We start from the raw sequence: 18,317 nt of genomic DNA on the forward strand, positions 1-18,317 counted from the left end.
TCCAAATTTAAAGCTGAACTCTGGAAATCATTGACTACACATATCTGCCTCAAGAAAATGGAAATACTTCAGAATCTGGAATTTCAGTATTATAAAACAGCAAACTGGGTTAGATGGGAGGATGACTGTTAGAATTCTCCAGTGAGACAGAATGGTTGAAATATGCCCTATGTGAGCATAGTGCAAGCAGATAGGAAATCAGAAATTATATGAGGCTGGAACCACATAAATGTGACGGATAATTCTGATGCTGATTTATTGAATTCACATCCCACTTTTCCTCCTAAAGGAGCATGGGTGGCAAACATATCCATATTTTTTTTTTAAAGGCATTCCAGAAATGGTTAGAAGATTCTAAAAAGAGAATTAAGAACATTCTAACACAGTAATGTTTAAAAATGTTATTTCATGCAGGAGTGTTCCTGTTCATAGAAGCAGAATAAGCAATTTTGGCTCATTGCAACCCCCCCCCTGCAGTTTCTTATGCCCCACTGAACAGCTGCTCTGTGGGGTTGCGGGGATGGGCTTTCTAGAGTAGTGTAGGAAGCAGTGCAGAGCTGCATGGGGAACCAGTTTAAATATTTCCCTTGCTTTCTGTGAGTGGAGGAAGAGCTGTTCTGGATCCAACCCACGGTGTTCCTCTTTGAAGAATAATAATTACTAAAATCTAAAAGAATGCTCCTGGAAGATGATATAGGATCCTTTATTTAGAAGACCACACAGTCTTGGATCCCAAGTTGCTTTTCTATTAACAATAAACTGTTCTAATGGAAGTTCCTTCTGGCAGAAGAGGGGGTAAGAATGTTTTTACTAATTCCTCCTTCCCACTATACTTCTCTGTATGACTTCTCGCAATATTCCAGAGCATCAGTCAACACTCTATGACAGATGGCACAGGGGGCTGGCTGCAGGAGAACACTGAACACCCCCCCCACTTTCTGCTCACAGGAACGAAGGAGTTGAGCCATACTCTGTAACTTGAGTTGTACATGAGTGCTAATGCTTGTTTTCCTGATATTATGCAACACAAAAATTATTTGTGCTGTTTCATTCATCAGCAATTTCGAACTGGAATTCTCACACGTATTGTAATCATGTAATCTGGTGGAGTTTTTTCGCCCCTTTTAGGTCAACAGATAAAAACACTGTGATGGATTGCATTTCCTACTAACTGAAGGACTATATACAGGCAATGGTTACAGCTTAATAACTTATGGCTAACATAAGGAGAAAGTCTCTGCCTAAGTACTGCAGACCAACTCTGTTTCTCACTGTCAGAAAGTGATTCATTAACCACTTATAGTGGTGTATGTCTCAGTAAGTCCAGTGTCAGATTCTATCTGATAATTATCCCATTGCTAGGGATGCTGTGTTGCAACTCAGAAACTGCTCAATCTACAGTATTCTCACAGACTCAAACTGAACTACTTTAGTGTAAGCAGTTTTCAAAATGAAGCTGCTTTACATTTTACACCAGCCTATTAAACTGTTTTTCACTGATTAATTATCTGCCTCTGAATTAATCTGTTCAATTTAACTATATTTCCCTATAACCAAAAGTTCAATATAGGTTCCTTTTTTAAAGATATTGTACGGTTAGCTAACTTACAAAAAGCAAAAGCTAGCACACAATATTTTTCGCTCCCTATTACTGCAGCATACCAAACTTGTACCCTGTTGTTTCATCTCTTCTTCACAGGTTCTTGAATTTTGCAACAGACGTTCCTGGGATCAAGGTTCTCATTTAACTGTAATTTCCCCAGATGCCCATGTCCTCAAATTGGGTGTCAGGTGCTCTCATAACAACATGGCTGAGGGCCCTATGTGAAGGATTCTACTGAGCATACTTGGAGCCCTGGGATACCTGATGTCCACAATAAGAAATCAAGGTATAATGGAAAAACCACATTTACCAGAGTACTTGGTGCTTGAGACATTGTTGTTGCACCAGGATGTACAAGGGTCAGAGGGAAAAGAAGTATACTGTGGTACCCCTACACAACTATTAATACCATTAGATATTATCTCTCATTAGCTTATGCTTTTGTGAGTGTTTTTGCCATCTTATCATGTGTTATAGTAGTAGTGCTATTATCTTGTGATTTAGAATAAAAATAAGAAAGCTTAATTACACTGCAACAACACAAGGATGGAATTTTCTCATGCTGTCAACACATCCGTTTGCAGAAGCTTTAAGAACACTTTAAAAATAGTTATGAACATAAGGAAGCATGACAAAGAATCAAATCTGATGAGGTGGTGGCAGCAAGAATTTTGTCTTGAAAACATGATTCCTACTGTATAACTCCTAGAATAGAATGAATGAACAAACTAACTGGTCTTTAAGATCCATCCGTATATGCCATGCTTTTCTTCTTAAAAAATGTTTTGGGGTACTCTCATTTTGACTCAAGAAAATCACTATTTTATACTTCAAATTGGGAAAAATAAATACAGTAAATGGACAAAATACAAAGATTCACAAAATGTTTAGGGGTATGCACCCCCCCCGAAAAAAGCACTGCGCATATGTATAGCTTGTTTTATGGCCCAAACTGCTGTTTGCTTTTGTGTTTCAACATTGGGAAAGGTCTCCTAAAAGTCAATTGTTTAAAAAGAACAGGAATTGCAGAAAGGTAGATTCAGGCATATACTGAAACTTCCACATTATTTGAATGAAAAGTTTTGTTTTGTTGAAAGGATGCTGCAAAATCAGATATATACTTTTAGTATGTTGAAAATTACTGTGCATATTAGTTTGTATCATAGCTAATAGACAATAAGCTGATTGTCTGCCTGTTGTGCACTATTGCCAAGCTTAGCATTCTCTATTTAAACAGCAGACCCTCATCCATTTGACGCAATTGGCTTAATTACACAATATATAGTGTAATAAAACATTTATTCCTGATTTGTTTTGCACATCCATAAGTCTTCAGAAACCCCATGAACTTACCTGCAACTCTGAATATGAAATATTTGCCCCTACAATGAAGATCACTATTATTTGTTCTACCCCTGGTCATTTTTAGTTACCTTTTTGTTAAGCGGCAGAAGTATTAATAGTTAAAATGATAGTCCACAAATACTGTATACTATAAAATTATGCAGATTATTGTGTTTGTCTTCCCTTTTAGATCTTATGGAGAATATTTAAAACAATACACTGGGCACAATTTATTTTTACTGATGATACAGAATTTGAATAGGTCAAATCAGAACCAACATACCGTACTTTTCCGTCTAGAAGATGCCCCCATGTATAAGACCGCCCCTATTTTTGGGGACTCAATTTTAGGAAAATGAGGGGAGATGCCCAAAATTGTTGAGCCTCTCCCCCCATGCAGCTATGGGCAGGAAACATCCCCCAGATCGCTCCCCGCTCGCTGCGGCATCAGGGGAAGCTGTGCTCCCACCAATGAGCTGGCTGGAGGCGCACTGCTTCTCCCCCCCCCCCCCAATGCCACTATCTGTGTATTGGACGACCCCAGTTTTTTGACATGATTTTTGAATAAAAAACCTCGTCCAATACATGGAAAAATATGGTAAATATTTAATCAACTGAAAAAGAGTGCCACAAACAAGAGATATGCTGTTCATCATTGTGAATGTGGTCCCAGTGTAGTAACTAGACAAAATACCCTTTGTACGTGCTTTTCCCTATTAAGTAGCACAACTGTATGTGGAAACTCGCATCTGGATTGGGATAAGTGCAGCAAAAAAGACAAGAATTATAATATGAAAAAAATGTCCTAAGCAACTTACTTTTTGTAACAACTCCTTCAAGGCGGATAATATTTGGGTGGTCAAACTGCCCCATTATACTAGCTTCTCGTAGAAAATCTCTTCTCTGTCTGTCCACATATCCACCTTTCAAAGTTTTAATGGCCACTGGAATCTCCCTTTTCCCAGGTGTTTTCAGGCGACCACTGCATACTTCTCCAAATTCACCTTAAGTTAAAAGCAGTTGGTTAGATTGTTAGCAGTGTATGTGTTTAAGATCTAAGCCTTTGAGACAGATGTCATTGTAGCAGTTTCAGAATTTAATGCCTGAATACGTACGAACAGTTCCAAAAGAATCCTTTCACTTCAATGTGTGCTCAAAGCATGTAAAAAATGCTTAAAATCCTACAAATTGTAAATAGGATCTACACAGGAATAAAGAATCCTAATTAGTGAGTTAATACATGGAGAAAACAGACCAAGTCACATAGAAGAAAACATCAAACAAACATTCAAGAAAGTACAACTGCATTCTGTTCCACACAGCTGAATAAAATAACTATCTAACTTCGAAGGTCCATTTTTGGAACTGTGTATTCAGACATCTCTGAGAAATGAAAAAAAAAATAACAATAGTAGTGTGGTCATGTGTCCTACTTTAAGAGGGCAGTTCTCTGTTTGAAGGAGTCCCCTAAGAATTGCCCACTCCAAGTTTGCTGTAAAAACAAAGAACCGTTAAAAGGGACAACAAGCGTCTTGAAACTGCCCATCAGCTTCTGGAGACCAGACTGAGCACTATGATGAAATGTCCTGTATTTTTATTTAAATTTATTATTTTGTATCTCTTTGTATAAATTAGTACATGCACATTTATGCATATCTTGCCCTCTTTTATCCCTTTTTCAGTGTTATGGGTTACACCCCCCCAAAAAAGAGGAAATAACACAAGAAAACGTTTCCCTAAAAGGAAATTATATATCTAATTTCACTCATAGCCATTGGTGATATTTAACCACCACTTATCTACTGCTAATTTTGTTGTACCAGGTAGTAGCATATAGAAAATAATCCTGATATTTCTCAGAATGACTCATGAAGATTTGTTTTTTCTTATGAGTTTTTTCATCGCTGCTACCTCTTCTTTAATCAGTCTTCACAGTCCAAAAGGAGCAGAAGGATTCACATTATCAGCAATGTAGTTAGCTGATACAGCTATAAAGCACCACTATATTAATTCCTGAGGTAAACAACACCTCTGTTGGTGGACATTTTCTATTATAGTGTAATTATTAATTCCCTTTGCTAAAAATAAGTTGTTTGTAGATACTCAAGCACTAACAGAATTTCAACTTAAGACTGTGTTTGTAAATATAGAAGAAGACAACATACATCACAGTTGTGGCTGGGGTTATTATAAATTGTGAGCTGATGGTACAGATGGTGAAAACTGCATTCAAGAATAGCCGTTCACACAAAAAAAACAGTTGTAAAGCCTAATAAAGGTTTGGCTAAGTAAGTAAGCTGTGCTAATAAGAAAGACATTCTAGTATTCCTAAACAAATAAACACAAATCCTGTCTAAAAATCTGTTGTGCCACTTCCATCCACAAGTGGAAATTCTGACTTTTACTTGTACATAAATAAGCCACAACTGCCCTGCCCGTCAGAAAGAAGAGGAGGGATTATGGGGAAGGATAGATGACTGCAGAACCTTCCAGAGAACTAGTAATAATCTCATATTTATGGGAGGACTGCCCCCTCCCACAGCCTAATTTTAATATTTCATGGTCTTGACTTGCCTTAATAACAAACCGCAACAATTTTGTTCGAAGAATTGTATTGTAGCAGTATTCTTGTGCTGCTTACTAGAAGGCCATAAAATAAGGAAATTAAGGCATAGAATTTTGAATTAATTCTATTCCAAATAGTAATTTCCATTCAAATAAAAATACATTTTTAGTGCAGAAAAATGAAATATAAATCTTATTTATAAAAAAAATAGTGTGATGAATTTTTACCTGCCCCAATTACTCTCTCAATACGAATTCGTGATGGATCTATCTCCTTAGCAAACTCATGAACAGCAAGTGATGGGTCTTCATACGTGTCTGGATCAATGTATGTTTTAGTTCCTGGGAATCGCACTGTAAAACCAGAAATAGTGTTTTTGCTTTAGACAGAAATAATTCAGGCAACACACACACAAATCAAATGGGACTATTAAGAAGTAGTTAATAATCATAACGGTAAATCTAATTCCAGATTCCGCTTCCATCATATACATCTAAGAACATTTACTAGTTACTAACTAATTTTAACAGAACCTTCTTCTAAAAAAGGACTTTAACTCAAACGTTCTGTGACTACTGTATTTACGGATAAAACTTGATGTTATTAAGTACATAAGCAGACAGTGGGAAGGGGGCAGGGATTTACATGTCCTACTGGCAGCTGAACTGCTACTTATAGGGGCAAGAAAGGGCAAGAAGGGCAGTTTAGTCCAAACATACAGGTGGAGGCAATCAAGCCGGTCCTGCCACTGTGTTTGCACCACACTGCCCTTTCCACCACTTTCTTCACCCCTCTCTTCTGCCTAGCAAGCAACAGCAACTTATTTGCTGGAAAGTCAGGAGAATGTCTCTGTCCACCTTGTACCCACTGGGTGGGGGCTCAGATTCCATTCTCCCTTGAGGCAAGTGGTTTAAACTTCCCTTCCTAGTAAGTTAAGCAATATGCCAGTTGTTAACTTAAGCAATATGCCGTCCTAGGCTCCTTTAGGAGGAAGGACTAGCTATAAATTTAATAAATATAGAAATATAGTGCTATAGTACATAAGAGTACTATGTACATTCCAAAACCTCCCTTCATTACCACCACCCACACCACCCACCCACACCCAGTATGCATGCCTTCGAGTGCTTTCTGAGATAGTTCCTTTTCTTCTTTGTTAAAGGGGGATAGGGCGAGAAGGTAGCCCCTCAGGAGCTGGCTTCCTCCTCATATTTATTATTATCAGTTATTTATATTCTGCATTAATTGCCTTTCCACTTAAAAAGTGTCTGAAGTGATGCACAGTAAAAATACAGCAGTTCAAAACTTTTATTTGCAGCAGGCGCCTCCCATGCATTTCACAGTCTAATTGACAGCTAAATATATGCTGTCTCCTGCTCTTTTCATGCTGCTTTCTTCAATCAGGTAATCTGACAGGTTGCTCTGTCTTCTCTCACTTCCTCAAAGTGGCTGCATGACGGCAGATTGGCAAGATGGTTTTTAAGTGGTCCTGCAGTGGCAGTTTAGAGGGGAGAGGCCACTTCAGCTCAAATCACCAGGAGTTGGATGGTGAGCAGGTCACAAAGTTGCTTTTGTCTTTTCTCTCTCTGTCCCCCTTTCTGTGATTAATTTTATTTATTTATTACATTTATACGGTGTTTATAGGAGGGCTTTGTGTACATGCAGTCCTTGATGGGAGTGTTTTTCTTTTGTCTCCTCAGATTTCTTTTTTTTTTAAGCAACATTCTTATTCTTACCTACCCCAGGTATACTAGCTGTACCTTGCCTCTCAACCGTCCCATCTCACTGTTCTATTGTTGTTAGGGAGAACAGCACAGAAGCACGGAGCTTGTGGTTAGGAAGAATGATAAATTGATTCATGTTGAATTTTTGTACAGGCTACATTGATATTACACGCTTTAAATATGTGGAACAAATGACACTGAATTCGAAATTCTTGTCTCCTTTGTGACCCATTTCTGCTTTTCCTTTATGGAAATTATTTCACTATGAAAATGTTAGAAATGAGAATGAAATCACAACTAAAGGGATAAACATTCATTTTTGGCAAATAAGTGTGATGTGGTTTCTGGCAGGCATAAGTTAGAAAGTTGAGAGAAAATCACATAATGAAGAACAGGTGGAAATTAACAAAAACATTTTCAACGCAGATGAAATGCATTTATTTTGAAGTTTAAAGAAGTTTAAAGAGCCCCAAACAAGCACCCTGGAATAACGTAAGTTTAAAAATATAATGGAAGACTCCCTTTGTGGTACACTTTTGATCTATAAGTGGAGGGTTTGATGTATTTATTAATTTGACATTTTAGATACATAGACACTTCCCTCATAACCCCGCTCGTACGGAAATTACCAGGGAGAACGGAGGAATTCTATTTAAGTTAGGGCTGCCCGCAATTTCTTGGAAATTGCCAGGATTCTTCCGTCGAAAATGGTGTCCTGGTGGAATTTTCGGAAGTCAGTTGCCTATGTCTGGGAAAACAACCTAGAAGTGCTGATTTTTTGGCAAATTTACAAAAAAATAGCTAAAAAGCTTCGGTTTTGTTGTTGTTGAGATTTTAAAAAAAGCAAACAAAAACAAACAAAAACTCAACAACTTTTGTGTCTGGATTTTCATTTTTTGAAATATGGCAACCCTAATTTAAGTTGCCTCTTGTCCAAATGGAATCCTTATGTCACTAGAAATGTAGCTAGATTTTATGCAATAGCCATAAGTTCACACAGCTCCACAGTCATAAATTGACACAGCTCATAGTCAAATTCTATTTTTAAAAATGCCTTTTAATAGAATTTATATTTCCTTAGATACATATTTTAAATCTATTTAATTAGCATATTGATAGTTATATTCTACTTTGACCATTTTAATGTTTATTTAAAACTTATGCTGAAATTCTATTACTATTTTTATTATTTAGTCGTAATAATTAACACGTCTGAGCAGGAGTGAAACTAGGGATGGATGGATCTATAAATTTCAATTTCTCATAATAATATACAATTGTCTGTATGTGAATTTGCCTAATATAGACACTTTTGCAACACAAATTTCCCTAATATAAAGCATTTTTGTATGTTATTTTCACTAATATATTTTTTATGCATACTTTACTAGTATATGTATTTTTGTACACAGTACGGTACTTAGCTAGAGCAAAAATTGCAAAATTCAGAGAAGTGCAAATTTCAAAGTGTAGCTATGTTTTGTGAATTAGGTAGATGTGCCTTTAAATGTGAGCTGAACTGAATCTCTCTACCATCTCTAGGTGGAGCCAATCACTTCAATGTTAAGAAAAGTTTTTGTGGAGTTCATGGTGTTTCCCTCAACATGAAGGTACTCCTTTTTATGTGGAGCTCTAAGTGTACACTTAAGCCACAAGTAAATTTAGGAGGTGTGTGTATATGATCAGTCGTGGAAGGATAGAATGTTTCTACCTCTTTCAGCCAGATATAAGAAGTGAAAATACATAAAAAATACAATGATCATTCTTCATTTAAATATGAAACATCACCAATAGCTTTGCTTACAATGTCCATTTTGCAAATGAGCTCTTCGTTTTTCTTCAGACTTCATTTTTGCCTTTATATACCACTGGCACCTTTAAGAAAATGAACACCATTTCACTTTTTTAAACACCACAGAAGGAATGACATTGAATTTACATGCTGATTGTTTTTCTTTTAAGAACTAAACTTACAAAAGCCATATTAATTGTAGAGGGCAGCTAGAAAAACAGCAACCAAATAAAATAATGGCATGCTTAGTAATAAATAACTGTACTGAAGCCCTTTCCATTTATTTAGTACCTGTGAAAACCAAACTCGTGAAGGTACTTCTGAGAATGTGCTAGCAGGAATCATCCTGTAGGCACCAAGACATGGATCAGCAACACATCTAGAAAATGTGTGATTGGTATTACTCTGAAAATGATCCAACAATGCACAAAGCTCCACTGACAGCGACAAGAGATTTGATGGACCAGGGTTCTTGTCTCAGTAGAAGGGGCCTTATATTCATTCATGCATGCATGCATGCTATACAGGGGCTACTCAATGCATTAAAAAAATAAAGGTTTGGTCATGCTGGCCAGATGACGTGGAAAGCTGTCTGTGGACAAACGCCAGCTCCCTCGGCCTGAAGTGAGATGAGCGATGCACCCAATAGTCGCCTCTGATTGGACTTAACTGTCCAGGGGTCCTATACTTAAGTCAATACATTCTTGGAAATCCCTACACATAATCGTTACTGGACACCTGAAGAGGGCTTGGGTATGAATGAAGATGTATTTTTTTAATGTATCTACAACGGGAACACAAACTTTCCTCATCTATGTGAAAATATCTGTGCAAAAAAAATGTTACTAGGAACCACCACACTCTGGGATGACGCTCCACATCAGTGGCGTAGCGTGGGTTAGGGGGCGCAAATCCATGGGTTAGGGGGTGCAAATTACTTGACTTGCCCCGGGTGCTGACAACCCACGCTACGCCACTGCTCCACATGACTAAGAAATGAAACCAAGGATGGGTTAGGCTGCAAGCTGTAATACAGCTAAAAGGGGCTAAATCTGTCCTTTACCAAAACAGGAGCTTCCAGGGGTAGGATTGGCTCTACCACCCAGGTATTTCTCAGTTTCTGATGGGCCTGCTGTTCTAAATGGGAAAAATCCCACTGGGTTACTGCAAGTCATATGAGCCCAATGGCATCTACTCCTCTTGCCCCTAGGATAGGAATATTTGTATTCAGTTCTTCAGTTTATATCCAGCCATTTCCTAGTCACTCAGGGTGTCTCACATTTCAAAAAAATTATGATCAGCTTCATACAATAAAAATTGTAGTGTTCTTCTTAGAGCCTTCTTTCCTTAATTTCACTCCTCCTCTTCAATTTTTTCATTGATTCCTGTGCCATCAATAGCTCCCAGAATCACCTTTCCTTATTCCCCTATGATCATTAATTCATTACCAATGTTTTTTCATTAGCCAGTCCCTTCCTCTACTTCTCATCCATTTTGTCCATTTCATCACAGTCTTTTGGTTTGGGTTTCCCCCTCTTACAGCCATTTTTGCTGCTGGGCTCAAACTGTCCCTTTGGAGTTCTAGGACTTGCACTCAATCAAAGTTCTACTTCTTTTAGCCTTCCTTACCTATTCAAGCATCGCCCCTTTTTCCTTTTTCCTGCTAAAATGAGCTTTAACTTTCTTCAGACAATCTGGGTGCTTTATGAACATTCTTGTGCTGCTGGGAGATTCATTCCTTCCCTAGCAAAAATATTCACTAACATCACATATCACAGGAGCTTCACTTTGTTGCACAGCTTCACTGAACTCGGAAAAATCCCATAGCAATATAGAAATCTCATACTGATCAAACCTAAGTTTTAATTCTCTCATAATATTTTTGTGGTTTTTATTCATTCAAAACTTGGCATGCCGATTTGCTGTTAGCAGGTAAATCATTCAGTCAAACACAGATGCAGGTGCTTATTTCCTTCTGACTCTTCAGTATGAATAGACTCATCAGCAGCCTTGTGATTCAACATTGCATCAAATTGCTAATTCTAAATGGTGAATCAGAACACATCTGTAGCATACCAGCCCAATCTTCCACTTTGAAATTTGCCTGAGATTCTATAACATGTTGAATATTTGTTCTGAATTGCCCTGTCTCTTTATCCTGATGTTTACGTAACTTCAGAAAATGAATCCATATCTTATGTAATTGAAAGAATGTAATTCAACAGGGATACATTAAAAGAATAGTTTCCAACGTTCTTAATGTTAGCTAATAAATGTGATGAAACAAGAAGAAATCAAAATATGACTCTCTCTTTCCACTAAAGTGAGAAGCACACTTCAGAATGTCATTTGTTTGCTGAGCAAAATCATTTCAAAGGTCTGTGACTTTGAAATGTTTGCATTTATCCTGTCTTATTTGATGTCTGTTAGTAAAGCTATTTACAGACAATCTTGTGATGTAATTTGTCACAATTGCCTTTTAAAAATATTAACACCCATAATTTGAACTGCAAAGTGAACCATAATTAGTTATGTGAATTAAATCTGTACATGATGGGGCTCACCAGAAAGTGGTACAGTAATTCTTACAATATAATAATAATAATAATAATAATAATAATAATATAATATCTTTATTGTCATTGCCCCCTCTCAGGGACAACGAAATTACTTGACTGCTCCATTAAAACACTAATTAAAACAATACAGTATAGTACAGCAAGGAAGATTAGATGACTTTCAAAGTCCAGGCTTCCCATTCAGGGCTGAGATCGCTCTGGAGAAGAAGCTGTTCTTAAGACGGCTCGTTCTTGTCTTCATCGTCCTGTATCTCCGTCCCGATGGCAGGAGCTCGAAGAGACAGTGACCAGGATGCGATGGATCTTTTACTATGTCCAGTGCCTTCCTATGGCACCTTGTGGCATAAATCTGCTCTAAGGTAGAAAGTGGGCATCCAACAATGCTCTCTGCTGCCTTAACAACTCTGCACAACCCCATCCTGTCCTGGGTAATACAGCTTCCGTACCACACACATAAGCCATAAGTGAGCACGCTCTCAATGGCACAGTGATAGAAGGCAAGCAGCAGTTTCTGCGGAAGATGGTTTTTCCTTAGAATTCTCAAAAAGTACAGTCTCTGCTGCGCCTTCTTCACAAGCCCCCTTGTGTTGACACTCCAGGACAGATCCTCTTGTAATTCAATGCCCAAAAATCTGAACGTTGTTACCCTCTCCACACAGACCCCATCAATCAAAAGTGGCTGGATATTGCTCTTCTGTCTCCTGAAGTCCACCACAAGCTCCTTTGTCTTCCTTGTATTTATGAGCAAGTTGTTAGCTCTGCACCACTCTGTCAGCCGCTCCACCTCATCTCTATAGTCCGTTTCACCCTCCCTTTCAGGGATGAGCCCAATCACGGTTGTGTCATCTGCAAATTTGACAACCCTATTACTAGGGTGAGCAGCGACACAATTGTACGTGTAGAGAATATAAAGGAGCGGACTGAGTACGCATCCCTGTGGTGTTCCTATGTTAGTCTTAAGCATTTCAATTACAATGCTAGATACTTCAAGAAAAGCTAAAAATTTATTAAGTGATCACTAAACAGGACTTCAGACTCTCTATGTGCAAGGATAATATAGTAATTTCCAAAATTATTGCCACTCATGTGTTACATTATAGGAGTTGTATTCAATGTTGTCTGTGTGCAAGAGGAACGGGCTTCTGCTTGCACAATGGAATTTCATCTTCCTCTCTTCCCACCTGCAACCCCCTGTGTACCTCCCACCAAATGTGCCCCAGAGCAGATTGGTACAGGGTGAGGAAGAGAAGAGGAAAGTGAATTTCCATTATACCAGCAGGTCTACTGTGCAATGTTTTTTATTTACTAAAATTTCAAGTTTATTCTGCTTCTGCTTGATAAAAACACTGTTTCTAAGAGCAGATATCTAACAGCAGAAAACTTTGTTTCCTACAATGTTGATCGTTTCAATGCTCAACTTTCATTTAATCTTTTCCTATCACTGTAGCTGGAAAAAATAAGATAAATTTGGGTACCTTAGAGTACAATAGGTTGCAGATTCATCTCTTGCAGTGGAGGCATGTCTATGATTATTTGAATAAAGCTAAGGCATTACAGACCCTCCAAGTGTCCCGATTTTCCATGGACAGTCCTGGATTTACATAAGCTGTCCCAGTTTCTGATTTGATCCCGCTTTTCCTTGGACGTCCTTGTTTTCATCAGAGGGTATGGAGTTATGTGACCCCCGAGCCAAGGAGATATGTAACTACAGTGGTACCTCAGTTTTCTAATGTAATCCTTTCTGGAAGACAGTTTGAGTTCCGAAACGTTCGAAAACTGAAAACTCAAAAAAGAAGCCTCAAAATGGAAATCTCAATACGGAAAACTCAATATGGAAGCTGCATTTCTGGTTCGACTTCCAAGGTGCGTTCAAAAACCAAAGCATTTACTTCTGGGTTTACGGCGTTTGAGTTCTGAAATGTTCATCAATGGAAATGTTCGAAAACCAACGTACCACTGTATACAACTTTTAGAAGACATTGGAAGGGAACATATAGGGAAGATTTTTAATGTTTAATGTTTTATTATGTTTTTATATATGATGGAAACTACCTAGAGCATGGGTAGGCAAACTAAGGCCCGGGGGCCGGATACGGCCCAATCACCTTTTAAATTCAGTCCACGGACAGTCCGGGAATCAGCGTGTTTTTACATGTGTCCTTTTATTTAAAATGCATCTCTGGGTTATTTGTGGGGCCTGCCTGGTGTTTTACCCCTGGCCTACAGAAAGGGTCAGCAAATGTTTTCAGCAGGGGGCTGGTCCATTGTCCCTCAGACCTTGTGGGGGGCCAGACTATATTTTGAAGGGGGGGGGAAATGAACGAATTCTCCTGCCCCACAAATAACCCACAGATGCATTTTAAATAAAAGGACACATTCTACTCATGTAAAAACATGCTGATTCCCGGACCATCCGTGGGCTGGATTTAGAAGGTGATTGGGCTGGATCTGGCCCCTGGGCCTTAGTTTGCCTACCCATTGCCTAGAGTGACTGGGGCAACCCAGTCAGATGGGGAGGGTATAAATAATAAAATTGTTATTATGGAATAGGATGACCCTATTTTCATCAGAGAAAAGTTGGACAGTATGGCATTATATATTTTGAAGACGTTCATAAAAATAATAAGCGGTAACATTTCAAAGTGCTAAGTCATAAGTCATGCTTTGATAAGGAGGCGAGTTTCCCTCCAAATGTATTTATTTATTTTACTGGAAATAATGGAGGGGGAGATGGTTTCCCCCACCATAAATTCAAAACGGCTAAAAATGTTACATCTATAAAACCCAACACAAGAGGACACCTTTGCTCATCATATACCTTTGTCGCTCAGGCTAAGGAATAGTCTAAACATTTTCAGATTATGTGAAGGTGGTGAAATGAGATACAGAGCAGTGAAGAGTGGTTTACACTTCAGGCCCCTTTTTCACTATACAAGTAAAGCTGAATCATACCACTTTAAACCGTCATGGCTTCTCTCAGAGAATCCTGGGAACTGTAGTGTGTTAAGAGGGTTAAGAGTTGTCAGAGGACACAGCTTATTCCCCTCACAGAGTTACAATTCTAAGAATGGTTTAACAGTCAATCTCGCTTCCTGGGTAACTCTGTAAATTGTAGCTTTGTGAAGGGAATAGGAGTGAGTCTCCTAAACACTCTCAGCACCTTAGCAACCCACAGTCCTCAGGATTCTCTGAGAGAAGCTATGGCTATTTAAAATAGTATGCTATGGCTTTAAATGTCAAATGCAAATGGGGCCATCAGACCTAACTGCCCTTCCAAGGAGCCCAGTTTCCCCAGCATTGGTACAACACTGGGACTTGTTAGTCAAACACAGATACACTTTGGACATTTTTTTTCTTGAAAAGGCAGGGTATAAATGTAAAAAACAAAATATCAAATAAATATTGCCCTGCATGAAAATGAGTTACGATGACAATGTTAATTACCTTCCAGTAATGAGGAAGAACAGAGTGAGGATGACTAGGAGCGTGAATCCTCCAACAGCCGCTGTGGCAATGACAAGAATCTGCCCCTGTTCTGCTGCCATATCTGAAGCTGAAACAGAAACGCACAGGAGTAAATCTCTGAATAATGGTTTTATTTAGAAGAAATTACATTACTCTACCAGCCAAATGCATCTGTTGTTAATAACAGCAATTGCTATGATTTGGTTGGTGTTTCAGCAAAAACAGAACAATAACATTTGCTTTTGGAGTAAAATGACAGTGGCATGATGCCGAGGGCAGGATAAAGGTAATGGGATTTTGTTTTCTTGTCTAATTCCTGAAAGCAATATTGTAATAGCTATATATAACTGCAGCATTTTTTAGGACTGAAACATTATCTACATATCATTTATCACGTATTCAGCATTTGGGTCTACATTACTAGCAGATAGCATGGTGGGGTATTTGCACCACACTGACCTTGTCAAGCATCCCACCCCACCCCTCTACCTCCCAGTAAGCAGCATCAATGGGGGGTCCAGTGCCACCCCATCATGCAACTGCATTCATCCTTATAACAATCCTGTGAGCATCACAGCTAGTGATCCAATGAGCCCTGTTATTCATGCAGATATTTGTTCCTGTAATCCATTTCAAAATTCAGCATTCTCTCAATCTGAATCACTATGTTTCATCGATTGATAATGGCAAAGCTAATGAAGGCAATCAAAATATGATAGTAGAATCCAAGGTTAATTGGAGGACCAGGTGTTTTCTGCTGTGGCAACCAGAATGTGGAACTCCTTACCACAGTATTTTCAGTTGTCCTCCACTTTATTAGTGTTTTTCTGCTCCCCGAAAACACTATATTATTGTTTAATTAATTCTTCACTAAGGAGGTTTTTCTGTGGTCTCAGTTTTGGCTCTGGAGTTATGTTTTGTAATGGATTTGTGTGTAACTTTGCTTAATATTACTTGTTGCCTTGTTTTCATTTTTTCTTTTTTCTTTCTTTTTTTTAAAGAAATATTTATTGAAGTTTTACAAAAACATAAATACAAGAACACATAATAAAAGAAAAAAGAAAAATAAAGATACAACATATAAAAGCACAGAAAAAAATAAGAAAAAGTAAAAACAATTCCATTTTTCATAACTTAAAACTCATTTGCTTGTTTTTTGACCTCCTCACACCTCCCCTTCTTGTATTCCCATTTAAATAATCAAATCAGCAAATCCTTACCCTCTTTCATTTATCTTAACTCTATATCTTAACATTTTATATCTGTATTTTCATCCATTATCAATTCATTTTTGCATATTCTTATTAACTTTGTTGCTAATACCACTTATTTCCAATCCAATATCATTTTAACATTCATTAATTTTACAATGTTTTTGCAAATAATCTTTAAATTTCTTCCAATCTTCTTCCACCAACTCTTCTCCCAGGTCTCGGATTCTGCCAGTCATTTCCGCCAATTCCATAAAGTCCATCACTTTCATCTGCCACTCTTCCAGGGTGGGTAGATCTTGTGTCTTCCAATACTTTGCAATAAGTATTCTTGCTGCTGTTGTTGCATACATAAAGAACGTTCTATCCTTCTTTGGCACCAAGTGGCCGACTATGCCCAGGAGAAAGGCCTCTGGCTTCTTCAGAAAGGTATATTTAAATACCTTTTTCATTTCATTATAGATCATCTCCCAGAAAGCCTTAATCTTTGGGCACGTCCACCAAAGGTGAAAGAATGTACCTTCATTCTCTTTACATTTCCAACATTTGTTATCGGGCAGATGATATATTTTTGCAAGCTTGACTGGTGTCATGTACCACCTATATATCATTTTCATAATATTCTCTCTCAAGGCATTACATGCTCTAAATTTCATACCGGTGGTCCACAACTGTTCCCAGTCAGCAAACATAATGTTATGACCAATGTCTTGTGCCCATTTAATCATAGCAGATTTAACCGTTTCATCCTGCGTATTCCATTTTAACAGCAAGTTATACATTCTTGAAAGTATCTTAGTTTTGGGATCTAACAGTTCTGTTTCCAATTTTGATTTTTCCACCTGGAAGCCAATTTTTTTATCCAAGTTATAGGCCTCTGTTATTTGATAATAATGCAACCAATCTCGCACTTTATCTTTTAATTTCTCAAAACTCTGCAATTTCAATTTGTCTCCATCTTGTTCCAATATTTCCCAATATTTCGGCCATTTGGCCTCCATATTGAGCTTTTTCTGAGCCTTGGCTTCCATTGGTGACAACCACCTTGGGGTTTTATTTTCCAATAAGTCTTTGTATCTTATCTAGACATTAAATAATGCTTTCCTGACAATATGGTTTTTAAATGCTTTATGTGCTTTAACCTTGTCGTACCACAAATATGCATGCCACCCAAAAACATTGTTGAAACCTTCTAGATCCAAAATGTCTGTGTTCTCAAGAAGCAGCCAGTCTTTCAACCAGCAGAATGCTGCTGATTCATAGTAAAGTTTAAAGTCTGGCAGGGCAAATCCACCTCTTTCCTTTGCGTCAGTTAATATTTTAAATTTTATTCTAGGCTTCTTGCCCTGCCACTTCTTGTAACAGTCCATCTTGTCCAGAATTTGCAATGACTGAAACAGAAATAACATTTTTGGCAATACATTCATCTTTATAGCTGCAATTCGACCCAACAAGGAAAGCTTCAAATTTGACCATATTTCCAAATCTTTTTTCACTTCTGTCCAACATTTCTCATAATTATCTTTACATAAATTTAAATTCTTAGCGGTCATATTAACCCCCAAGTATTTTACTTTCTTAACTAATGTTAAACCTGTCTCCTTCTGAAACCTCTCCTTCTCAATTGGTGTAAAATTTTTCTCTAAAACTTTGGTTTTTAGCTTATTCAACTTAAATCCTGCCACATGACCAAATTCTTGAATCAATTCTAATACTCTTTTCGTACTAGATTCTGGCTCCTGTAACGTCAAAACTAGGTCATCTGCAAAAGCTTTCAATTTGTATTGTTTGGCTCCGACCTGAATACCTTTAATCAGACGGTCCCTTCTGATCATATTTAGGAGAACCTCCAGGACTGAAATAAAAAGCAATGGGGAAATTGGGCAGCCTTGTCGTGTCCCTTTCTCTATCTTAAATTCCTCTGTCATCGCATTATTGACTATTAACTTAGCCTTTTGTTCTGAGTAAATTGCACTTATACCATTTTCAAACCCTTGACCCACCCCCATTCCCTGAAGATTTTTCTTCATAAA

At 37.9% G+C, this 18,317-nt stretch overlaps 1 protein-coding gene across 4 annotated transcripts in view; it reads right to left on the reverse strand.

The window, feature by feature from the left end:
• The window catches only part of EPHA6 (EPH receptor A6), a 344,313-nt gene that overhangs the window by 73,071 nt on the left and 252,925 nt on the right, over positions 1–18,317 (reverse strand). For all 4 annotated transcript variants that reach the window (XM_083611506.1, XM_083611507.1, XM_083611508.1 and 1 more), the window contains 4 exons: positions 15,053–15,161; positions 9,042–9,112; positions 5,741–5,866; positions 3,766–3,951 (listed from right to left, as the gene is read on the reverse strand). In XM_083611506.1, coding sequence (XP_083467632.1) covers positions 3,766–3,951; positions 5,741–5,866; positions 9,042–9,112; positions 15,053–15,161 — 492 coding nt within the window. The remainder of the gene's footprint in view (positions 1–3,765; positions 3,952–5,740; positions 5,867–9,041; positions 9,113–15,052; positions 15,162–18,317) is intronic.

Source organism: Podarcis filfolensis, assembly GCF_964270895.1.
Source record: "Podarcis filfolensis genome assembly, chromosome: 4".
Lineage (NCBI taxonomy): Eukaryota > Metazoa > Chordata > Lepidosauria > Squamata > Lacertidae > Podarcis > Podarcis filfolensis.